We start from the raw sequence: 26,659 nt of genomic DNA, 5'->3' as shown, positions 1-26,659 counted from the left end.
TGCCGCTGTGCTACTCATTTGGGTACAATTTGGCCTCGCATCCAGCACAAGTTGTGTGCCCAATTTGTAGTTGCAGTTCGGTAATGCTTCCCTCGGTGCACATCCGAGCCGAGCCAGGCTGGCAAACAAGTTCCATCTGACCTTCGGCTCTAATGGTCGAAAAATTTGTAACGGTAATTTCGAACAGTTTTTTTTTCGCCTTTCTTCCATGAAGCGTCTTCTAATATAGCAATAAAAAAGCAGTGCCGAGGTGAACAGCCGAGATTTTTAAATTGTACTGTCACGTAAGAAAACCATAAAAATGAGGGATTCTCGTCACTGGGTCACAGCTCCTTCCTCTCTCTCCCGGGTTTGTGTGTCGTAATAAGTATGATTAATTCTGGCCGGGGGTTTTATTACTTTCTTCTCGCCTCTCTCTCTCAGTATCTCTTCCACACTGCTGGCAGGTCAACCGAAAATCAAGGACACCCCGAAAAGAATCGTTTCGTGATCTTTTAAAATCGCATTTCCTGCAAAAGGCACACGCACATACACACACACTCGAGAGCCCCTTTCTCGCACGTAATTACTGTCAAAATAATGTCAGTTTAGGTGAACGGCGAGATGCATTCTGCTGGTGGTGGTTTTGGTCGTCGTGGGTTGACGATGCGGTGGGGATCCATGTTGGTGGGGAGGATTTTTCGTAAGGCATGCAAACATGTTGGGTAGCATACCTGGGTGGGTGTTAGGGTGGATCACATTTTAGTTTAAAAATTTAAATAGATCTGTTTAAAATTTATTTTGAAATTTAAGCTCAAATCATTAGAAAAAAAAAATTGGCTAGGAAAAAATATCAAAAATATGAAACAATATTTTTAAATTGGCAAAATTAGGAATGCCCAAGTCCACATTGCAACTTGAATTTTGTTTCGATTTTGAATAGATTTTCAGTGAACAAGTGATGGAATTGATGATTTTGACATTTTTTGCTCAGCACAAATGTTATTTTTATAAATTATTTATTGCATCAAAACAATTTATGAAAATTTATTGAAATTTTTGTTTTAGTCCTTCAATTTGATACACAAAATCTTCAAATGCATTTTTAACATTTTTAATTCTTGATCTACAACAATAGTTCAAAACCATTTGTTTGCGAAATTTGAAATCAACCCAAAAAAATTTTGAATAAAATAAACATAAATTAAAAAAAAAATCAATTACAACAACAAAAATATTTTTCTTGAATTCGATTCATTCATGTTTTGACCAAAATATGAAATAATTGCAATATACTTATTTTTTTACTAGAAATCTAGTTGGTTTTTATGTTCAATTCAGCATATTAAAAAAGGCATTATAAATATACAAAACATGTATTTTCTGATATAATTTCGATATTTGACCACTTCAATTCAATTCGTTTTTATTAGTGAATAATAAAGATAAAATAGGTTCATTTGAAATACTTTACAGAGCTTTGAGTTGCTTTCTGCTGTTTTCACAAACAATTCTAGAGTTTTTTTTAACACTATAAACATATGAAAGACAAAAGTTTATTGATCCTTTTCAAGGAAACTCTGGAATTGTGTTTTGCGTGTGTTTTTTTTTCTAAATTCATAAATAATTTTGCGGTTTTCCGGATTAGTAGTATCTTCAGAAAAGTTTAAAGCTGCCAAAAATAAATGAATTTACAACTACAGCAACTTTATATTCTGATAGTTATGGACATAATATAAATATCATTTCATATCTAGTACATATTGATCACAAAATTTGATTGTTACTTTTTTTAAAACTAATGGAGACGCATGGTATTTGCTTCTGCAAAAACACGGCTACTAAGTTTTTAAAAATTCAAATACCACGCGTCTCCACTAGTTTAAAAACAGATATTTTCTAAAAACTTCGATTTCCACTGATTATTTTATTTTTATGTTCGGCTTCTCATCCACATTAGTTTTAAGTAAACATTTGCCACGAGGTCCAACAATTCAAAGATTAGTCGATTGTTGTGGTCAGATATTTTTTTTATATTTTGTAAAAATATTTTTTTTTATTTGAGAAGGATTACAAAAGGTTAATTTTTTTAAACCACCTAACTAGTCCACACATGCAATGTGTGAGCCTTCAAGCTCTTCCCTCGGAGCTGGAGCTCGCGCGCGAAAAAGGCACCATAAATTATATTTTTGAAGGAAATCAGCATAACAAATCGTTTCTGAATAATAAATAATAACAATGATAACAACAACAACACTCACACACCAGAACCCTTCACTGCTGCTAAGAAGGAACACCGTGAGCGTGATTATGCCTCCTTGTGTGTGAGTGTTTGCTAAAGTTTGAGGATTTTAACAATAAGAAAAGGTCCCAGAACTAATAATGGGGGCCTGGCTGCTTTCGGGGACGGAAACAGTTTCAATATTAAAAGCCAAATTTATGCGTCATTCATCCATGTGACGAATCGCGGCGCGACAGGGTTGAAGTGCTGCTTTGCGGGCGATGATCTATGCGGGGAAGTGCGCCTATTTTAGAGATCTTCGCGCGGGAGTTAACGATAGGCCCAGGCGACTGTACTCGATCATGTAAAAGATGATTATCCGGTAGGTAATTTGCGAGTGAACAGCAGTTAGTTGAGGATTTATTGCGCGAGATCAGCTTAATCGGTTGAGACAATTGATTTATACGAACGTACACGCATATGGAAGCTGGCAACACTGGGGCTATAATTAGGGTCTCCCCCCTCGAGAACGTTTTGTATCCGAAGCCGGAGAAAATCGGCCAACCAGTCCAAGCCAAGTGCAGTGTGTATGTTTTGCTTATCAATTTTCATTCCGATCCTCGCTGGCCGTGGTCTGACCGCAACCAAAGGCGCGCAAGAAATAAGAAGAATTACCTTGCAAATGGATTTTTCTTGATTTATTTGTTGTGTTTTGGGTGCGGATCTTTTTCTTCGCCGATTCATATTATTATACGCCACATCTTGATGCCCCATTCCTGGCGGCCGTCGTCCGGTTGGCCACCTTCGCGAAACACAACACAACACGAGCGCAACATGAGGAAAAAATTAGTTAAAAATCGATTCGTACAAGGGGAAACGGAGATCCTCTGAGTGTTCAAGAGATCAACTTTTTTGAATTTGTATTCTCGCTCACACACGTGCCAAAATATTCCTCCAAACTCGGTAGATTTCCACTTCCTTATGGGTGCTCTACCTGAAACAAATGGCCAGGGTTGCAAAAATTTACATCAAATTTAGATGAAAACTTTCGTTTTGAAGTGCTTTTGCCACCCCTGGCGACGACCGTCGCGCAAATAAGCCCTGCCAATCCGATCCGGAATCCACGGCCAAGTGTCGTGAAATAAGCGCGCGAAAAATACGCCATGAGTCAGACGCGACGACGATCCAGTGTCGGGTTCCTCGTTCTCATGCAGCAGACTCACCACACCAACTGGAGCAACAGCGCAAACATGGTTGTTTTTTTTTGGGGGTTAAATTTATTGGATCGAAGCTTTATTAATGTGAGAATTTCGCAGTCGATCGATGGCTTCGATGGGCTCTCGTGAATGAGCATAGGAAATTTGAAGTTGCAGGTGTGCTGGTCGCCATGTGACTTTACCGTTTTCTGTCAAGTTTGATCCATCAATCGTGAAAGCTGGAGGACGTCACAAGTGGCATCAAAAATATGTTGTTATAACGTTTTATTGCCCTCCCAGACAATTATGTGCGCCTCCGCAGCAGCGGAGTCACGGGGAAGAGCCATCGGCAGACAAAACATCGCAAAACTGTTGAGCAACAGGTATATTTATGAAAAATGGGAACGAAGGAATACAAGATCGAAACCGATAGATAAACCCTTCCTTCCCGTTTCGGTCTTCGCGCGGGGTTCGCGGTACTTGATCCGCAGGAACTTTTTTTATAATAAACAAAATTATTATTATTTATACATGAAGACAGCGTTTCGTCTGCTGAGGCCTAGACGGCGGCCGGGTTCATCCGAGACCCCAAAACCGCGCACGCGGAAAGCAGCCGAGTCAATCGAAATTATGCTTTCAAGAGATGCACTTAACCTCGCCTATTTTGTGGTTTGATCGATGCAGAAACGAGTACTGGAGTCGGCAAACCCTGGCTTTGGAAGAAGTCCCGGAAGGGAGGTAGAGTGCAATAATAATAGTAAATAATCGGAAAATTGCACAATTCAGGCCCCCTCCTAACCTCAAAACGAATTAAACCATATGTTACCCTTCGGAGGTTTTCGCGACCTGGACTAGACTCGGCTGGCGAGCATCGATGATTATGATAATGACGTTTTTCCTGGCAGAACACTTTTTCCCCCGGTGCAATCATTTCCCTTTTGGAATTGTTTGGCGATGTTGTGCATTTTAAATGAAGATAACCGCTTTTCTTCCCACACTGATTATAGTTTTCAGCAACTCCGGAGGGCGCTCCGTTGAAAAATTTGACACATCTCCGCGCCAAACACGGTGCTCCGATTCTGGGTCAGTGCACCACTTCTTCCGACCATCGGCGACGACGGCATTGGCGGCATTGATTTCTATGATTTATGTGGCACACAATGCCTAATAAAGCATTCCACCGAGCAAGCCACCTCATCGATCCCTTCACTCACCATAAATTACGACGACCAAATCGAACCCGTCACAGCGCGCTCAGCGCCGCCGCCGCACGGGAGGTTACATAATTTCCAAAACGACGCCGCTTAGAGCTCGTGGAAAGGCATAGAGGAAAGTAAAACAAAAAAACCAAAACACCAAATTAAAAATCGAACTTTTCTATTGATCGATTCAGAAAAATTATTAATTTATGGCCGTGCTCGATCTCGCAGTTTCTCGCGTTCTCTCTGTTTCACTATCAGCCATGTTACAGTGACGGCCAAAAGTGTTGGGACACCCCCTTAGAACACACACCACCTCCTCCTCGAAGAAGGTTCTTAGCGTTTTCTCTCGAGAAAGCAGCAGGGGCGAGCACATTAAGGCACCACTTACGCGGACGAGAAAATTTGTACATAATAACATGCAAATATTTAATGAAAACAAACCATAAATCATATCGAGGGATATCACACAAACACCACACTCCCCCCGGTAGAGGAGGTCCTCGCTGTTGCTTTTGGTTTTGGCTTGGATTTTCGTACTTGTGTGTCTGTGCTCGCATGCCGGTTTTCCTTGGCTCGCATTCTGCATAATCACAGGGCACACACAGAGCGCGGTCGTCGGAGTCGGAGTCATGCCATCAAATCGCGTCCAAGAAACGCCGAGCTCGCGCATACTCCGCTGGGGTTTTTTGTTAAGGTGGAAACATAGTGAGGTTGCGAAACTTTGGATTTAAGGAATCGTTTTATTAGTTTGTAAAAAAATAAAAATTATGATAAACGTGTCACAATTTCATAGATTTTTAGGACATTTCAAAAAAAAAAAAATAGATTTGAACTTATGTTAATTTTCTGAACTTTTCCTGTGTTCAGGCGCTCAGGTAGCAGGTTCTAGCTACTATTATTTAACCACTGAAGTCAGACAACGGTTTTAAGAACTGCTGGTCAACTTGTCTGCGAAAACCTTCCCTTATTGTGGGTTTTCTTTATAAAATATTGATATATAGATTGAGATTCATTCGTTTAGTGATAGTACAATGATCAAGACAACTTTTTAAACAACTTTTTAAAGATCTGCTGATCAATACCGGCGCCGGCTACGACCAGTGGTAGTAGTGTTAGTCCGATACTTGAGTGATAGAGACCGCCGCCTAGTAGTAGTACATTGATCAAGACAATGATTCAGTTTTTTTTTTTTTTTTTTCAAAAGGTCATCTTAATACCGTCAATTAAATTTTAGTTTATCTAATCGATTCACAAATTTTGAAATAAAATAAAAAATAAAATAAAATATTGGCATTTGCATTCCGTAACGCATTCCACATTGTAATCCATCCTTAACCTCCACCACGACTTTGCTGCCGGGCCAGAAACACGTGCGTGTGTTGCTACCATCCAGGGACGTACCCAGTGGATCTGCCCATGCTGATCATCCCTCCCAACCTCAGCAGACTTCAACCCTCGCAATCAAGGAATGTTGTTGTCGGTTGCACTTTATGCTGCATCATCGCGCGCCAAGTTTTATGAAGTGTTGTTATCTCTTGTACCAGCACCGCGGCCACCCTCCCCAGGGTGGTGGCGGCCACCCTCCCAGGGTGGTGGCGGCCAGGTTGTCGATTTGACTGTCTCCCCGGTGTTATAGATTCATCATTTGGAACAAGTGGCTCTATTGGCCGACGAATCCTTGCTTGGGATTTTCCGTCCGTTATCTTTTTGTGAAGAGGGGGGGGGCACCCCCCGAGGGGCTCTTTTTCTTCGGTTAAGGACGAATCGCACTCTCACCGGAAGGTAAATGTAGTTCAGTGTGTTGTTTCGCTGCGGTAATGATTTCCTACGGCGCTCTGTGGTATGATTTATGGCCGGACCGGCCGGTTGGAGTTGGGTTGGGTTGGCTGTGTGGCGTGAATTTTGAGTTTTGAGGGCCTCCGGTACGTTTTGTGAGTGTTGGTGTGGTACTTGGATCATAAACTGCGGCATAAAAATTAATCAAGCAGAACTAGCAACTAGCGGTTCTTGCAAAAGTTTCACCAATTAAAGCAACTGATTTTCTTCAGGCAAAGTTACAACACCAAACAAGCGTTATCTACGTTCACCGCGCACTTGTCACTCGTGTTGCCACTGGAATTGGCCCCCGGGGACCTCCCGCCGTGTCCATCAACCAATTTTATAGCCAACTTTACACCGCAATAAACACTTCATTTGTTGTAGTCCAACGGAACGATTTGCACCCGTTTCATTATGGTCAGCCAGCCGGCAGTGTTCGGCTGTTGGGGGGATAAAAAATACCTAAGGTATTTCCCACCAACGACACACACGGAGGAACTGGTCACTGGTCGGTGAGCGCTGCTAATCCGATAAAGCTTATTTATGAATAATTACGTTGACCGTAATGGCAGCGCAAACTCGGAGACGATTGTACCGTCGGCACCTTGCAGCTTAATTCGGGGTTCGAGCAAACGAGCTCGAAACTGTCGGGGAAGAATTTCTGTGAATAAAAAAAAAGAATTTTTAGAAACTTTTGACATTGATTAAGCACTTAATTTTGCTCGCGTTGAGATGTTTTTTTTCCCGAGTTTGCTCAAATATGGTTGGAATCGTGCCAGGAACGCCGGCCAAACTTCAAGTGACGAGCAGACTAAATTCTAACAAAAAAGAACACACATTTTTCGGCAAAGGTGTGTGAATGGCGTGATAAAATGGTTGTTGTACCTTATCGTTCTGTGGTGTGGTGTGGTGTGTTGAGTCCAAACTGCTCACTCTGTTGCATAATCCGCCTCGTGCCAGCCCGCTCGCACTCACACCTCTCACACTCATTCATGTGCCGTGTGTATTTGTTATTCATATTTCTGCTTTATTCACATTTTTGCCCTGGTGTACGTTGTTGGCAAGCCTCAGGTATGCGTCCGCTGCTTTGTTTGTATGCTCTCCTTCCATTGATGTGTTCGAGATATGCTATCGCTCATTTGCACTTGGCCATCCCTTTCCCGCTCAAGACGGTCAGGTTGCGATTTTTTGGAGGTTCCCCGAAGCCCTTAAGACGACAGGTAAGCACGGCGAAGTTTGACTTATGGACCACGGGCCAAGTTATTAATAACCTTTATCAGCGAGTGCCGCTAGGAGCATCTTCACTAGCTCCGCTAGTATCAGAGGCATGTATAATTTAGCAGCTTCGGTAAACATTTGTGGAGACAAAATTATGTTTACTCGCCAGGGAACTCCTCTGGAAGCACCGTCTGGCAGTGATCGCTCATAGCTCCCACACGGCGAGGCGAGATTCTGCAACAAATTTTCAACACTTAATAAGTTAGTGGAAATTTATGAACCACCGCTTACATCGGGAGAAACCTCGCAGATTTCCTTTTCTCAAAGCGAAATTATGACCACTACTTTGCCCACTGTGTGCGCGCGCTGCTCCCGATGACACCGTGGAAGCAGAAAACTGCACAAAAAACTACACCACACCAGCGGAGCCGAAAATTATACACGTGTTCTATCAGGCGATATTAAATCATTCTTCATTTGTTTAATGGTGTTAGCATTTTTAGCTTTTCCCGGTGAAGGCGGAAAAGTTATTGCCCCGCGACGAACCTCGTCTCCCCCCACCACGTGTGCAAACTAATTTTTATCCGGTTGCGAAATTTGAAAGAACCGACCGAAAGGATTCCAGCACAACCCAACCCAAGTTGGCGTAGGTCATGGTTTGGACCCTCGTTCCGAATTTCATCGATGTGTCCCAACCGCATTTTTACCCAGCACATTGAGAGGGAAAATCACACACTCTACTCCAAGTCGTCGTCTCCGAGAGGAGGGAAAAAGAAGGAAAAGTCCTTTTCCACTCTTTTTTTTGTTCGCCACCCAGGACGACGACGTCGCCGACCAGGATGAAAGCGAGTGTCCAACAGATTGCATGTGTGAAATAAATTTTCCCATGTGAAAATATTTACTCTTTATTACTTGCAACACCGAGGTTTTTCCTGGCTGCTGCTGCAGCAGCAGCAGTGAGTCGTGAATCGTGAGACGTGAACCGTCTAGCCGCGTCGACGACGCTCGCTCGCCCGACTTTGGGAAGTGTGAGCAAGAAATTATTTATGGTGTCTGTCTGTGCGAGGAGAAGAAAATAAATTAAACTTTACATGCTGACTGGACGGGACCACGCTGCCGTTGCTGCTGGAACTCTCTTGAACACGCGGGACAGACGGTTGCTGCCGAACCTGATTGACCGATACGGCGCGGAAGCTGGTCACTTTGACCAAGGTGTGCCAATCTGGGGGGGTTTTCGCGCGCGCGTTTTCTCACGTGGTACTGTTTCAAATCAATTACCTAGAAGAAATCACTCCGTTGAGTGGAGGGACTGGAGTTAGATATGGTCAAGACGTGATGACTGGAGCCTTCTGTTTTGTACGCAAATTTGTTTGGAATCACGTTTTAGATGTTGATTGCGTCTATTGTTGTTACAGGTTGATTTTTCCATAATTTGATGCGGAAATTTCATGGTTTTTATTTGCGATCTTGCTTTAATGAAAAAGGTTACAATTTTGAAAAGATTCACAGAAAAAAAATCATTTTAAAGAAAGTTTCTAAAATTTTGGGCTCAATTATTTTTAGAATTTAATAAAACTATATTCTAAACCTTAGAATTGATTTTTCGAAGACGTCTGTGTCAGAGTCAAGTCATTTCAAATTCTGATTTTTTTTCATTCAAATTTCTCGAAAACTTTGAAAAATATTTGGTTTCAATTAAATAAAATGCATTTAAAATTATTTCGTTTTTTTATTAACAAATTAATGTTAAATCGATAAGTAAAATGGACTTATTTGATAAATTCGAGTGAAACACACCAGGAACAATGTTCAAAAATGACAATGTTTTTTGAGTAAACATTTGAACCATTTAACAGATTTAGGGGAAATTCTAATATGTTTGGCAGGTTAATGATTTGATCCTTTTCCATCCTATTGACATTTTCAGAAATGTGTTTGACAAACTCTGGCAAAATTCTTTTACATAACTTTGAAAGAAACTTGCAAAGTTGCTTGCTCATATTCTACTGAGTTATTTATTACTGGATTTAAGCTGAAAACGCTTTTTTAGAATCCCTTATTGATCGCTTAATTGTCCCAATTCCCAATGTAAATATTTGCTTGCCCCTTAATCAATTTTTTACAGTGAGGAATAAAAGTCTTGAATATCTTGAATTTTAATTATATTTATTAATTTTAATAAAGCATATTTATATGTTGGTTAAGTCAACTATTGAATTTTATTTGATCTTTGTTGTTCCAAGGCAAATTGGCTAAAAAACATTTGCATACCGTGTAGTCATTGGAGCAAAAAAATAATTAAAATTAAAGAGGCTCCTCCAAATCGCTCACCTACGTAACAAATAATAAGCAATAATCCTTGGCTCAATATTTACTACATTAGCGCATGCAAAATCGATGGAGCTGCATACGAAAAGGGCCGCCAGTTTGCAAAAAAAAGTGGAGTCCATTATAAATAGCCATAATTATCCCTCATCCGCCCATAGTAAGTAGTAGTGCCAAAGTACAAACCGAGCTAATTTCGTACTGTTTCACCTGAGGAAAACACAGCAACTACAAACTCACGATCACGGGGGCCCACCCGGGCTCTGAGTTGGGTGGCAAAAGTGGGTATGTGCAATAATCGATGTAATTAACAGCACGATACAACTATTTCCCCCCCTCTGCCGGAGAGTCCGGAGTTTGAGTCGGAAAGGTCGTCAACTCTTTTTCTTTTTTTAATGTTTTCCTCGTTTTCCACATCACAAGAAAAGAGCGAGGGGTAGGGGGGGAGGCCTTGCCGTGCGCGCCTTTAAAACAAACACCTCGTTAATCGAAATGAGTTATGAGACGAGAGAACCAACGAACCACCAGACGAAATCGAAACGATTTGCGGTGATGATGAAGCGTCCAGAGTTATTATTTCGCCGGGCAACCACTTCTTGTGAAGTGAAATAATATTTAATAATTTTTACACTCTTTGAGCTCAGGTCGTAGGAACGCGCGCGCTGAAGCGCGGCGCGACTTGGAGGACATCGTCGCCGGGGGGAGCCGGTTGACAGTGCAGTGGCCAACATGTCGAGCTGTCATGTCGCTCAATTCGATCGCGTTGACTTTGTGAATGTGCATCTGATTATGATTAACTTATTACTGCTCTGTACGGCTGAAGCGGCTGACGTTCTGCCAGAGAGTTTGAGCGACTTGTCGTGTGGCATGTGATTGAAGGCGGTGGGCGGCAGAACATTACTGCACTGTTTAGTATTCACGCCCTCTCGTTTATTATTATTACTGTTATTACTCCGTGTGTGCGAACCGAACCGAGTCTCACTCGTTTTCGCGAATCACCTCTATGAACGAGTCTTCTTCACGATGCAACTCCATGACGTAGTAGCAAAAGCAGCTGTTTTGAACTCCGCACACCTGGCTGAGCCAGATCACGAACTCGGCCGGATATGAAACAACTCTTCGACGTCCGCGTCGACGAAGCAGCAGTGGAAGTGGGTCAACCCGGCGATGCTTATGAAACTTCCGAGCCGATCTTCTCGCTGGCGTCGGGACGGAACAGACGTCGGCCCAAACTGGCGGGAAAAACTCGCCGCGCGGCGCCTCCCGATGCAGTGTGTGTAAAACATTAACCAAGCGCGGCGCGCGCGCTAAGTATCTCTTCAGCTCCAGTCCAAGCCGCGTTGAGTAACACCAGTAGTGTGGCGCCGCTCGACGACGACGACATCGTCCAATCAAGCAATATCGGGTATGAAGTGACCACGCGGTGGCCTCGACCGTCGCCGCCGGCGGCGTATGCACACGGCGTGAAATTAATTTGTATTTTGCATAAAATATACAAACACACACTGACCGATGTTGAACGCGATAAACGCGTAAGAACGTTTGAGAGCGCAGTAACTGTGGTGAATTTTATGAAAAATAAAACTCAAAATAAGTATCAATAAAAGCGCCATCAAAATGATAATCTCGCGCACCGCACCGCAGAGAGTCCGATTTCCAAGTCCGTGTTGGCCACGCGACGACCCCGCCGGTGCCAAGCCGTTGAGTGACTGGTCATCTTTATAGCTCCATTCAAGCCATCGATATAATCAGCAGTGTCATAAAATTCTCATATAAATATCACGGCGCTTCTTTCACGACCGACTTCTTCGCCGAACTCCGCGGCAGCGTCGGTAATTCGGAGTCTAGCAGCAGCACCGCGTGCTGCAGTTCTACGTAAACAATGCGCTCACCGGACTGGTTCTCGGACTGGCATGTGCTTGGTCGAGTTCTGCTCGATGGTCTTTTGCATATACACAACCATATCCATAACCGCCGCGCATACCACCGCACAGACCACGTTCCATGTGTAAACATATACATATTTTCTCATATTCCGCTTTATGCTGGACGGAACTCAGCGTTGGGTGGTGGTAACTCAGCCCCGGCTCAGCTGTTCGCCGCTGGTGAGCAACTCCCTCTCAAGCTGAGTGGTCACGTGACGTCACGCGCTCGGTTGTGTTGATGTTACTTGTGCTGCTACCAAAACTTCTTCGGGTCGAAGAAGTTTTGGGCGCTGGAAGTGGAAGTGTGTGCGCACAGGATAAAATGTGCAATTTATGGGACTGGCTGGCTTTTTCGTGTTTTTTTCGTTTCTCGTTTTTCTGCAATCAATTTTTATGGTCTTAATGCAGGTACAGACTTACGATAAGAAGGTTAATTAAGACATCACCGTATGCCGATTGGTCGGGGACGGTCGCGCTTTGCATTTGTGTGTGGAGTCGGTAGTCAAATTAGCTCATTGCATTCGACGGGGATGGATCAGGACCATTGCGAGATCTTAGGTTCGAAGAATATCTTTATCAGCTGTATGAGATAAGAGAGCTACACGGAACTTTACTCTTCGACATTTACGTCCTTCTACGTTTCTATCGTGGATCTGGAACTCTTCCAGAAGCTTTGACAACCAAAGTCAGAAGACGACGTTCTGACTTCCAGTGTACCGCATGTTACGAACACACAAAAATGTATATTTCTATGGAGATTTGAACCTCTTTGTCACTGTTGTCAAACTTAATTTAAGAAAAAAGAGCGATAAGGATTCCACAGAAATTTCTTAACTTTATGATGAATACCCGAATAAAGAACTACCACAAAAATACCATTCAATAAATGGTTAACTAAAAAGTAAATAGTTTACATATGGTAGTTGTCTTTGCGTGTAGTCTCATCAAAACGCTTGAAGTTAGCAGATATTCAGAACACAACTATGGTATTAAATGTCAGTACACGGAGAAAAATGAGTTCTGAAAATCGTCAAAAAGAGTTAATGAAAAAGGGAACCATGAAATTTGAACACTTTGTTCATGGCTTGTTCATTTGAAACGCATTTTCATGATTTTGAGAACTCATTTTTCTCCGTGTACAACTGATATTCAGTGACGACATTGCAGCCCCACTGGAAGACACTTAATTTGGGTGTAACAAAGTTTTAAGAAAATCCTCAACTATTCCAGCAAAATGTGATTTACAACCATCCTCAATTAATTTATGCCCTCAGCTGTCCAATTTATTAACCACCAGGGCAGGCAGAAAATGCAGCGCCGATTGTGCCAAGTTTTTCTTCGCCCAGCCGGACTTGATTCCGGCGTCGCCACAACAGACCTACCGGGTTTGCTCGCAGCAGCAGCAAGAAAAAAAAGAGAAATGCTTCCTTTCGTCCGATTCAAACCGCCTAGGAAAAAGCCCATTGTACGACGACTCCCGTGTGATAAGTGCAACCGCGTGGCACTAGTTTAATTTAATATTTATGACCGCAATCTGACAGCTTGGGTCCCCCTCTCAAGTCTCGGCGGCGTTTGCCGCTGACGGAACAGGTTCATCGAATTTTCGGCCTTTGCGAACGCTCAGAGTACTGAGTAGTACTCACAGGGGTATGCAAATACGCGTTTCCCTCCTCCGACTCCGTCGGTCACCGTTGGCTTTCCCCGAGCAGGCAGGTTGTGAATATATTTGCGATGTTTGCTTTACATGCTAGCTGTCACACATGTCGTTGTCACAGCATAATAAAAACTTGAAATGTGGCGAGCGGTTCCGAAGGGGTCGACTTGCGTTTTGTTCCATCGAATTTGCGTCGAATACGACCTTTTGAGAAGTTGGCTCAGCAAACATGTGCGCGCGTCGAGACGAAACCTTGAATAGAGATGACAGACCACAAGGCGATCGCGCGTAACGTCCAAGAAATGAACTCGATACTCTGGCGGAGCTTTTTTTCGGGACGCGAGATTAAACGAATAAATTATAAGTTTTGTTCGCAACCGGAGCAGCGAAGATCGCGCGAAATAATGCAGCCCGAAGGGAAGATCACACTCTCCCGTGGAGAACTCTCAGGCGTGTGCAGGGAGAGTGGAAAATGACGATCAAATTCAAAAAGTCGTAAATCTTACTTACATGACATATTTCGCGGTAAGGACTCTCGCGAAGAGGTTGGTGGGACAGCTGAAACCCCAACTGAGAGGCTGATTTCTGTGCCAGGTCGAGACTCGCACTAACTAGGGGGACAGGAGGATCAGCATCTCCCGGACATGTGTCATGGGCTCACCTTCTTTTTTTTTGTTGGCCTGCCTGGCTGGAACGCGAGATAAGCTGGAGGTTGTATATTTCATACCGGAATGCCGATTCCGGGGTCTCTCAAACAGAGTTGTTTGCTTGCTTCGAGAAGGTGTCATAACTCATTCCCCGTTGGTCACAATGCCACTTGAGGGTTGGGAGGGTTAGAATCCGAATTCCGCTTTGACTTGCAAGTTGCAACGCAGTTTTGAATGGAAAAGAGAGTGATAAAAACAGTTAATTAATTCTTTTCAATTAAAGTTTAATTCGGAATGGCCACTTGTTCCCCTTCTTTAATTCTAATTGTGACAAACGTGAAGAAAGCTAATTAATTCAGTTCCACAGGGAGATAGTGAACGCCTCGTTACGATTGGCAGTGTCAAGTCCCAAAATGAGGTGCCTAAAAGCGAAATTACCCAACCGATAAGTCCCAAATCCCTATCGCAGCCCAGCAGATAACCTCCCCAGATAAGCGCGACACTATCAATTCCCACCGCGGGTCGCGTTCCATTTCGAATGCCCCGACCACGCCGACTCCGGGTAGTTGTTGTTCTACATTTTGCTCCGTTCTTCAGGGCTTCAAACAACTTCAAATGCCTCCAATGGAACCGGTTATCTTCGCTGTCGAGACTGGAATACAAAAATTAAAACGTATAAATAAAAATTCATTCCTCCTCACTTCACACACATACAACTCAAGGAACCTCTCCCTCCCCCCCTCCCACCTCCCACCACATTCGATTCACATCAACCAAAAATAAAAATTTCGTATTCGTTGTCGTAGGAGCCGCGCGCGACATACTCCGAAAAGAAGTTTCATTTTTTATATATGTAAATTTCGCCTTCCCCTCTCGCGAGAAGGCACTTTCTTCCTCGAGCCCCCTCGGGAGAATCTCGCTCGCTGTCTTTTCAGCGGAAAATTTATGGTTCCACATCCAACCATTTTTATTGCTTCATTTTATCAAACATGATTTAGAGTCACAAGGTCCCACAGGCCCACCACCACACCCTCTCTCCTTCAGCGTTGAGATTACGCGGTGTATTAGCCGGCGATGGCTGCGTCCTGATCGCGCTTAGAAGTTCGGGGGGCTCGCCGATCGCGTTTGAACTGTGAACTTTGCTGCCGAGGGAACGAGGACCATTTTTCATCGTCTTATCCATTAGGAAGCGGGTTTGTGTTGTTTTCGGTTCAAATCTTGAGAGCTACATCGCATCGTGGGACTTGCGAAATTTTGCTAAAAATATTTCCAACCCAGACGTGCGTGAGCAGCATATTGAGATATCACGCTGTCACGACTCGGTTGAAAGCTTGCTGGCACTGTTTTGAAACTTAATTTAAGAAAAACAAGTCGAATGGGGATTCCACAGAAATCTTTTAATTTTATTATGAATACCCGGATAAACAAGTAGCACAAAATACTATTGATTAAATGGTTAACTAAACAGTAAACAGTAAACTCGATTTTATGGATTGGCTGCGTACTTCGTTCAAGGTTTTGAAATGTTTCCTATCAGAAAATCGTTCTTACAAGAACTAGGACCCTAATGGAATCCATTTTCTTTCAAGGACTGTGCTGTTTTTGCCGCCATCCCAAGAGATTAAAAAGATTTATCTGAGAAGGGTTATCCATTGCTTCTCCTTCGTCTCGCTGAGTCACTTCCTCATTTCTTTGTTTCGCTTTAAAAAAAAGTAGCGAGTCGTTCGAATAAATTAATTACAAAAGTAGGGTTGACTATTTTAATTATCTTAGCGGTCAGCCTTCTGGATTAGTGCTCGCACTGTGATTACGCTTTATGCAGATTTGACCGAAACTGATTACCATGCGTCTGAACCGCGGTGGGACGGACTTTTCCTAGTCGAAATATCTTGCAACGGTCCGTAAAATTAATGGTTTTGCTACCCCGAAACTAGCCAGTTTTCAAGGGGTTGAACGTTACAGTTAAGTAGCGTTTTTCGGGGAAAACCCCTCTTGCGGTCGTAAATATGGCCTGCGCAACACGATGAAATACACATTTTGTTTAAAAATTAATATTTCATGTAAATTACCTGCAATTATGTTGGTACACCTGTGCGCACACGTCCAACTCCCCCACCGCAGAGACCTGTCCGGGGCTGAAGCCAAGTCGGAGCCAGCGTCGGGTCTAGGATTTACGGCTTGTTTGAGCATCCGAGGAGATCTTCGAAGACGACGACGACGACGCTTCTCGAAGACGACTTCCTCCGCAAACGTGATTTTTCCGGGTTGTGTGTTTCTCAGCCGGCGAAGGGAAAGGCCTCACGGGAATTTATGAGCGACGTGCCACGGGGCCGAGATTGAAAGTTTTGCTACTGGTTTCTGCTGCTGCTGGCCGGGAAGTTGGCTGGAAAACATGCGCCTGCCATTTTCGGTGGCCGTGAGTCGAGAGAAATGAAGATTAATTGTAATTCATACATGATTATGCGCCGTAAACTAATGGATGGTTTTTTTTTTTCTTTCTTTTTCTTCGTTTACAGGTAAGAGATATTCAGAATCTCTTGCGGGCACACTTCTTCCAGACTGGATAGGTAAGTCGCTTCTCTTTTTTTCTGTTTATTTAAGTTTAAGTTTAGCGTATAAGTTTATTGTCAAAATTATATTATATTTAGTTGCGATTTGACATTTTTGATATTTTCTCTAGTTTCCTAATACATACGACATTAGTTGGTCAAAATTTTACTAATTTGCCTATTTTAGTTGTGTTACGTTGGAATAAATTTAGTTATCTTGGTTTTGATTGAATCTCTTTTGGATTACTTACTTAAACCTTTTGTTAGTTCTTTTGATTTCCTTTATGCTTCCTCGTTTAACCTTACTAATCCACTGCTGCAAAGTGTGTTGCCCGTTGGAGGGAGTGATATCACATAGAACCCAGTACCCCTTAGTCACTACTAAACATTCGGTTGCGTGTAAGTAAGTAACGTATTTTTGTGTAACTTAATAAATAGGTCCATGGAAGTATGTGGAAAGGTAATTCAACTAGACAATAGCACTTAGACCTATTAATTCAAGCTCGATGGGTTGGGATCGGCGTGGTTTTTCAGCGTGCGTGAGCTAATCCGAGAACCTTTGTACATAAAATTGGTGAAGAAGCATGAGAATGGTTTAAAAACTAGTTCTTCCGTTTGCTAACCCAAATTCATGACATTGAACCTACTTGTTGGTTGGTTTATAAATAATTCCCCCCGCCTGGCACAAACACCTCACCACCAAGCCACCAATAATTTGAAAAAAAAGAGAAAACACACATTCCGTGCCCGGCTCCTCAAGCAAAACAATCAACTTCAATCGATTTTCCCAACATTAAAAAAAAAACTTCATCCAAAATCAAAGCGCGCCTTAGCGGCGCGTGGGCCCGGGGAAAATTGTTTATTTAAACTCCAAAAGAACACCAAAACACCCACGGAAAAAAGTGACGTGCTGTTGCACTCGTCGGAGTCGTCGTCGTCGTGGCTGCAAAGCAAGAAGGCGCCACTTAAACACTTTTTCGGAGTAAACAAACACTTGAATGGCCCGCTCGAGGGGGGTTATATAACTGTTTACGTTACACGGTCGTCTTGCTTTTATGCTCGGCTCGGAAGTTGGTCGAGCTGTGATGCTGGAGAGCGGCTCTTTGGAGATTTTTTTTTTACTTTGACCAATTGGTTTTTTATTAGATTTGGAACATGTGTTGGGAGAGACAAGAAATTTATAGATGCTTTTTTATTTTCAATCATCACAATTTACGAAGAGAAAATTATCGAAATTTCGGAGACTGCATTATTTGTACAATTTTCAAAGATATGTCTCAGTACATTTATACATTACACATACATTTTAAAAATCTGTTTCAAAATTTTTCAAGCAAGACGTGTTTCCTAGAATAAATTTGTCAGGAAAATAGTCTTCGCTACTTTAAAAAGGGTCTTAAAGGAAATTTTCCCATCTTTCAAAGAGTGAAATGTTTCAACGAGAATCTATTTTTTTGTTTTTTTACTTTAAATATCTTTATTTTGTTTTGGAAACTTCAGCAAACTGGTCAATTTATGTGTTTGTTTTGTGTCAATAACTCATCAAAGTATTTCAAAATAAGACAAGAAACAACTTTGTTGGACGTTACAAACCACTAAACATTTTGAAAATTTAGTTTTGTTTTTGAATATGTGGTTTTAGTTTAAAATGAATATCATAATACCTTATTAAAACATAATTTCAACAAAAACATCCATTCCAAACTATTTGAACAACAAAATAATCAAGGTAAAAATCAATTTTTTAGATAAGCCTGACTGGGAGAAACTAAAAATATATAATTTCGATCAAATACTGATATTGCATCTAGATCCACGAAAAATGCCTTTCATTTAATGTAAATATCAAAGATTTTTTGTATTGATTTCTGCTAGATTTCGAAAATTTACTCAGAATGTGACTTTTTGCAGTAAATAAAAAGGATGCGCAACAAAAGTATTTTATTATTTTTTCTTGTCCTAAAATTCATTGTTTCTGTCATCATAATCTATCATTTGAGAAGTAATAATGAAGATGAAAAACCCGATAGTAGTATACATTGTCAACGAAAGCAATAAAATCAAAATTTAAAAATAAATATAAATTTTCAATCGTCATATATTTATACTCCAAGCCTTTTTGTAGAAATCTAAAAAAATCAATGAAAATGTAATTTTTTCAACAACTATTTTCTTTTTTGGAAATTTTGAAGTGTCAAAAACAAAAAAAAAGTGCATTGATCTGAGTGCTGTAAACATTTAAACCCATAAAGATGTTTAACTCAAATCTTAAAAATCAGTTCAGTCTTTTTTATTCGAAGTCTTCGCCAAAATTCGACTCTGGAATCGATTTTTTTTTTCTTTTTTTTTTTTGAGTCGTTAACTTCAAAAATGATCTGAAGTGTTCTGGGGTTTTGTAATTCAGTTTGACTGATTTGGCATAGCTGAACTCAATTTTGACTTCGAAAAATTAGTTAATCAAAAGTAAGAAAAAAAAATCTAATTTATTGTTACAGCTCAAATTCCTCACCTCATAACAACACTCCCTGTCGTCAAACGCAGCCATAAACTATCGGGGCACGTTCCACACACCACTAAGTGGACCTGATTATTACTACTGGTTCCCGCCGTTATTTACCAATAATCACAGAGTAGGAAACTGCCGGTCACTGTCGACACCCTTTTCCCGATGGCCGCCATCGTTGCTCTTGCTCCACGCGAAAATCCTTTTTCCTTGCCTCCTCAATCGCGCTCGACGATCGGGAATAGAAGGAGAGCAAGCGCGATGGCGAGGTGTTTGCTTTATCGATGTTTATAAGAATGATTTGTAAACATCGAAAGCACCTCCGGGCAGCTGGTGCGAAAACCCGACGTCCGACGTTGGTTTCGTTAAGGACTTCATCCCCGGTCATAATTGGCGGCTAGGAGAACCCACCCCCTTGCGGGTGGGTGTGAAACATAAAAGAGAATCCATTTCTTGATTTTGATGTGGCCGTTTGATGTTTATTGCTGCGCACGGATTGGAGGGTTTCGATAAATTATCACTGATTTATACGCGCCGTCGGCGCTGCCAGATCAATCACGACCGTGTTTACGTTTCGCATCGCTCAGCGCAAGCGGGTATTAATCTTTTTTCCTCTCAACTGCGTGCCGAGTACATTACCTGGCTGGGATGAACTTCCTCAAACGAATGCCGCGCGCGTTTTTTTTTTGCCTCTTTTTTTCGTGAATGAACCGTTACACAATCGGCCCCGGCGACAGGTTGGAGGGCCCCGAAGTGGCGGCCGTCTGACGATCGATTCGATTTTCTGTTTGTTTGCTTTTCTCGTGGTTGGTTGGTTGGAGCATTCCCATGCTACTGCCGCTGCTGCTGGCGGAGTTTTTGATCTTGGTGAACCCCACGGTGGTACGGAGGAGGAAGTACTTCCTGGCCAGCTTCCACATCTGTGACGAAAAGTGGGAGGGGGAAGGGGGCTTTTATTGATCTACAAACTTTGTCTAGACGATGGCCCTTTTTTCCCTAAGCGTATTATCATGGTGTCGATTTCTGGAAAAGTCAGGGAAAACCTGGAAATGTCAGGGAATTTTATTTGACCTGGAAAAGTCAGGGAAAGTCAGGGAATTTTAAGCTGGGTCATGGAATTTCGATGATCTTAAAAACATTTCTACAAAATTTCATTTCTTTTTGAAAATTCGCCCTTGATGATGTATTTGAATGTCTTCCAGGCCAAACTTTGCAACATTGATACTATTTGAATTTTTATATTGGCAACGGATAGTTGCATTTGGCATTTCTTCGCGCGTTGCTTGTTTGCAATATGTTTAGGTTTAAAAATCAAATAATTTGGATTTGCTTGGGATTTGCGTTTAACTGAAAATTACAAATTTTTAGCGCACACAGGGTGGGACAATATGAGGCAGTTGCCCCAGAGATTTGTTCTAAAATTAGTTGTTTGCTCAGCATATAGGGACCATACATAAAATCATACATTTTTTAGAAATATTGAATAATTAAAAAAATCAAGAGTTAAAAATTCGAATTTTTCACCGATGTGAAACAGGTCGTATCGAGGTGCTCCGATTTGGATGAAACTTTCAGCGTTTGTTTGTCTATGCATGAGATGAACTCATGCCAAATATGAGCCCTCTACGACAAAGGGAAGTGGGGTAAAACGGGCATTGAAGTTTGAGGTCCAAAACACATAAAATTCTTAAAATTGCTCGCATTTCCGTAAAACTTCATCAATTCCAACTCTCTTAGATGCATTCGAAAGGTCTTTTGAAGCCCTTCAAAATGTGCTATAGACATCCAGGATTGGTTTGACTTTTTCTCATAGCTTTTGCAAATTACTGTTAAAAATTGATTTTTTCAAAACCTTAATAACTTTTGGCAACAGCCTCCAACACCCATACTCCCGTAGGTCAAAAGTTAGGGAATTTCATGGATTATAAGCCTTCGGTATTAACTTTTTGGCCAATCGCAGTTTTTCTCATAGTTTTTCGATTTTTCTAGAACAAACATTTTACAACGTTAGTTTTTGCTCTGTAGGCCTCCATAGCGGCACTTTTTGGTCTCAATTTTGACATATTCGGAATCCTCAGAAAATTTTACATTAGATTGAGGTGTTGGAATTTTGAATTTGATTGGAAAAATGCCATTTAGAATTAATTAAAATATTATTTAGAATTTTGTCGGATTAGGGGTAAACAAGTTTTCGCCTACTTGATACAGCATTTGACGTATTGATCATAGGGTAAATAAGATCTATTTCTTTTTCAAAAACATTTTGAAGTGCTTCAAAAGACCTTGCGAATGCATCTAAGAGAGTTGGAATTGAAGAAGTTTTACGGAAATGCGAGCAATTTTAAGATTTTTAATGTTTTTCGACCTCAAACTTCAAAGCTCGTTTTACCCCACTTCCCTTTGTCGTAGAGGGCTCATATTTGGCATGAGCTCATCTCATGCATAGACAAACAAACGCTGAAAGTTTCATCCAAATCGGAGCAACTCGATACGACCTCTAGAACAAACCGAGCAGAATCTACAAATACTGCCTCTTAAAGATTCTAAATTTTGAAAATTCTAAAATTCTGATATTTTGGAATTGTTGATTTCTTAATTTTTAAATTCTTATTCTAAAATTCAAAAAACGTAAGGTTAGAAAATTTTCCAAAATTTCACTTTAGTATTCGTTATCAAAATTTTTATTTTCTCAAAATTAAACTGAACTATGATTTAAAAATGATCCAAAGTAATCTAATTTTGTGTAATCTAAAATGTAAACAAAATAGTCATGGTGAAATTAAATTAAAAATTAAAGAATTATTTTCAAGAATTATAGAAATAAAACAAAAAATTATGAAATAAACAGGGTTGTTACGGACGGCGTGAATTTGGCTCGGATTTCGCACGGTAGCAATTTTGATTAGAACATTATTGAGAGAGATAAAATTACTTTCAAATTATTAAGAAAAATATCATCAAGAATCAGGATAATTTGTTATTTTTTTCGTTGAGTGCAAAAACTTCGATTTCTTGTCAATAGAATTTTCTTCCGAAATTTTTGTTTGTTTTTTCTCAATAAGAAACGTCGAAAGATGAAGATGAAGCAATATTTGTTTTTAAATGTTGTTGAAGATTTCCTAAATAAATGTATTACTACACTCAAATCATTTTGAAACATACTGACTCTGAATATTTAATTTCTTTTAAGTTTTAAGTAATGTTTTTACCCTTATTTGGTGTTCTTTTATACTGGAAACATTCCATTTTAATCTTGTGAATCTTAATCATATTTTAAACTTTTCCTGAAGATACAGACATTAGGATGTAACAATCCATTTCACCAAATTATTGTTGGGGCATGTTCCAGTGGGTGTACTGTGCTTATATCCCAATTCCCAAATGATTGGACGCAACAGAAGCTGGCCTCCGCCTTTGAATTTTAGATGGGAATCAACCAGTAGAAATATTTTTTTTATATTTAAACATTCTTGAAGAAAAATTAAAAAAAAGTCAAAACATTAAAAAATTACAGCTCCACCATTCAAAATTGAATTATTCAGAAATTAGGAAATAAAATTAGGAAAAAAGTATCAAAAACCCCAAAAAAAAACCATATTAAAAAATTAAAAGATCTGAAATTTTTAAATTTAAAATTAAAAAAAAACTAAAAGAAATTTAAAAAATATCAATATTCAAAAATAAAAAAAAATAATCAAGAGAACAAAAATTTTTTTCTTAAATTCCTCAATTCTTAAATTCTTAAATACTTAAATTCCTCAATTCTTAAATTCTTATTTTTTTAAATTCTTAAATTCTTAAACTCTTAAATACTTAAATTCCTCAATTCTTAAATTCTTAATTTTTTAAATTCTTAAATTCTTAAATTTTTAAATTCTTAAATTCTTCAATTCTTCAATTCTTAAATTCTTAAATTCTTAAATTCTTAAATTCTTAAATTCCTAGGTTCTTGATGGCCATTTTTGTTACCATTTTAGATTACAGAAAACCTGATAAAATTTAAAGTATTTTTGAAGTTATTTTTTTCGGTTAGAGAAATTTTGAAAAGAAGATGTAGGAAACTTTGCTTCGATTTTTTTAAAGTGACGCTTTGGTAGGATCATCGAGAATGAACTGTATCTTAAATTTAAAATCTCTAGATCGAGAATTTATTACAATTTTTAAATTTTATTATTTTTCTTTATTTAGATTTGATTCAGTTTCTAGATCTAAATTTCTAAATGTTGAAATTTTTTATTTTTTTGCCGAAATGTAGGTTTTGGCTTTTCCCTCTAGTTTACCTAAATCCGAGCAAAAATACATTATTATAAGAATGTAACAGAAAAATCAGGCATTGGGTCCAGACTGTCAAGATCCAGCATCCCAGATTTCTTAGGGACTGTACAACTGCATTTTATATATTTCTTGAACAACATTCAAGGGCTTACAAGGAGGAGTTCCCGTGGTCAGATCGAGCTTAAATTTGAAATCTATTCCAAAACACCCAAATATCTAAGTTTGATAAATAATGACTTTTGAAAAGCTACAACCTGCTCTGTATTTTGTTTTTATTTTTATAATATGTATTGATCGTTTGAATGACCGTCTGTAGGCTCTGGTCAAGGTACATTTTTTTAAATTTTATAGCAAGAATATTTTTTGTAAAATTATTTAATAAGATGTTTTCTTCAAATATCCAGAAAACCGTTAACATTAAATACAAACATTGTTGAAAAAGATTTCGAAATTTTTAAAGCAGTAAACATGTACTTGAAAAATTCTCATTTAATTGTATATTTTTCTGAGTTTTTCAGTTTTTTTAACTTTCTTAAGGTTCTTATTTTTCAAGTTTTTGTCTTCAAAACCTTTAGTTTTTTCTATAAAAACACAATCAAAAATTGCATCTGCCTAATTCGTTTGAAAATTCGGCAAAAGAAAACAATTTTAAAATGAAACATGACTTTTTACTTTAATTCAATTTTTCAATTGCTTTTGTTTTGGAAAACTTTTAATTTTAAATTTTCTTTAGGAAATGAAGTGAAATTAACTAATCGCAATTTGAAATTTGCAACAATTTAATTATTAATTATTATTGGATGTTCGATAAGAAAAAAAGATTGACAAAATAAGAAAAAGTTTTTAAGTTTTTGCAGAATCCATCGTTACAAAATCAAATAAAAAAGTCATTGAAGTTTTTTAATAACCATAAAAACGCTCCCTACAATATGTTAGTAAAAATAGAAAATACAATAAAATTGGTGGTCTGGAGAGGTCAGGGAAAAGTCAGGGAATTTTATTTTGGGATTTGGATCGACACCATCATTATGTAACAATTTGTAGGACCACACTCGACGCTTGATCTCGTTGTGACGCCACGGCCTGAGAACATCTGTAATCTGGAAATGTATTTTTCATATTTAATAATTTTATTCAGCTACTTAAACATTCAGTGCGCTCGCGGCAGTAGCGGGACGCGTCAAGAGGGCAAGCTTTCGCGCCACGAATTATGATGGCTGACGGCGATTCATAAAATACAAAACATCCATTTCATTACGGTTTGTTTAACTTTTGGCCACTGCCGGGGCTGAATGTTGTAGCGATTTGAGATTAAGACCCGTGATAGCACCTTTTTATGGCTTGTTTTCACAAAATCAACGGGCTCACCAGCTCGGCTCTGTCTCTCTCTCGCTCGTTTGGAATTATGATTAATCGGAACAAGCCCGGAGGGAACAACACGCGCGATTCGAGATAAATTGTGAAGTGTGTTGAATATCATTGAAATTCGTCACACACAAAGTGTGCATGCCAAACCAAGTGGCCGGTGTAAGGGCCTCCGAGATGATAATTGCCGGTCATAAATCGCCCGCTGGAAAAACGAAGGAACGATAGGGTGCACAGTAATTAAAACAACTACCGAAGCACATTGGAAGCGATTACCGCAAAGGGCTAAAACAAACAATAAAACACTTTTAAACAACCAGCAATAATCGTTAAAGTTCGACTTCTGTTCAACTTGCGAGTCGGGCACTTGCAACTCCTTTTCACCTTTAATTACCCTACATTTTGCCGCCCTGCCTGCATGGGAATCTGCAGCGGAACCTTCCGGCCGTCGTCGCACCACCACCAACCGGTTCGGGGCCAGGAAAGTCGTAAAACACATAAACACATCGAAGCATAAGCGAATTCATGCTGCTTCGAGAGCAACTCCTCGAAATCGAACTGCTTGACTCCACTACTCTCACGCACACGTCGCCGCCACCGACCATAATAAAGCAGAAAATCAGCAAGTGAATAATGGTATCGCCAACAACAACAACAATAAAAATAATGACTTTAACCACGCCCTAATGTATTTTATTTTTATACCTCTCTCATTTATGCTCGACTTTTTTTTTCTTCTGCCTTCTTCTTCTGCTCCCTCTCGTACGGGTTTTCCTTTCGAGCAGTCCGTCGTCGTCGTCGTCGAGCCACCAATACATCAACATAATGTGCTCAGAGCTCTACCATCTTCAGCAGAACCAAACTGACTTTACGGGCTGCGAAAATCCCATCCGCACCGGCCCTGATCAGAAGCCGTTCGCACCCCACATAAACCATCGAATCGGTGTGTCTGTGTGTGTTCGTTTGCGTTTGTGCAAAATTCCGATAGATTTCGAGCTGAGTCGGAAATTTTCATACATCAAAGGTTTTTCCCCGTGGGCCCCGGCCGCGGCCAAATCGAGCTTAGAGCCGATTTTTCGACGGTAAATCTGTTTGTGTGCGGCCACGCGGTGAAAATGGAAAATCACTTATCCACATACACACACATACATGTACGTGTGTGTGTGTGTGCGGTGGCGGCCATGAGTTAGAATCGGGGTGCGCGCTCCAAACAAACCGGAGTAGAGCAGTGCAGATCAAAGCCGCCATCCCCCTCGACTTCCGAGGGACCTACTTTCGTTCTGTGTGCCATCCACATATCTGTGCACCGGCAGGCAGTGGTTTCGGTCCTACCGCGGCAAGTACCTCTACGACTAGTGCTAGGCGGGGAGCCCATACCCCAAGCAAGAAGTTGGATGATTTATGTGTTGACATAGTTTAATTCTTTTTCGTTTCCCCGCACCAAACCTTCCCGGTTCTCCCCCGGCTGTTCATTGTTGGGCCATTGTCGACGACACGATTGTCCTCCCCTTCTAGCATCCCCGTCCGAGGTTGGGTCCATGGACGGAGCGCGGAGATAAGCGGCGCGAAGCGACGCATGGACCGAAAAATCCATACACATAGGGCAAAAACTGTGTCGCCAGAGGGATTGCGGTTTGCTCTCTGTGCAGCATCAGCCGGAATTAAAGGTGACCGATTGGTGTGCGATGTGGAAATGAATAATGGGTGGAAATTTAGGCGATTTATAAAATTTGAAGCACTTTTTTCTTAAAATCTCGTTATTTTCAATTTAAAACAAACATT

At 40.5% G+C, this 26,659-nt stretch overlaps 1 protein-coding gene across 2 annotated transcripts in view; it reads left to right on the top strand.

Moving 5' to 3' along the window:
• The window catches only part of LOC6032015 (homeotic protein ultrabithorax), a 90,799-nt gene that overhangs the window by 9,491 nt on the left and 54,649 nt on the right, over positions 1-26,659 (top strand). Inside the window, exon 2 of one of the 2 annotated variants that reach the window (XM_038266651.1) lies at positions 16,702-16,752. The exons of the other annotated variant lie outside the window; for it this stretch is intronic. Within the exon in view, the coding sequence (XP_038122579.1) occupies positions 16,702-16,752 (51 nt within the window). The remainder of the gene's footprint in view (positions 1-16,701; positions 16,753-26,659) is intronic. 2 annotated transcript variants of the gene reach the window in all.

The sequence above is a fragment of the Culex quinquefasciatus genome, chromosome 1, assembly GCF_015732765.1.
Source record: "Culex quinquefasciatus strain JHB chromosome 1, VPISU_Cqui_1.0_pri_paternal, whole genome shotgun sequence".
Taxonomy (NCBI): domain Eukaryota; kingdom Metazoa; phylum Arthropoda; class Insecta; order Diptera; family Culicidae; genus Culex; species Culex quinquefasciatus.
The sequence above is the reverse complement of the archived record's forward strand: the minus strand, read 5'-3'. Positions and strand labels throughout refer to the sequence as shown.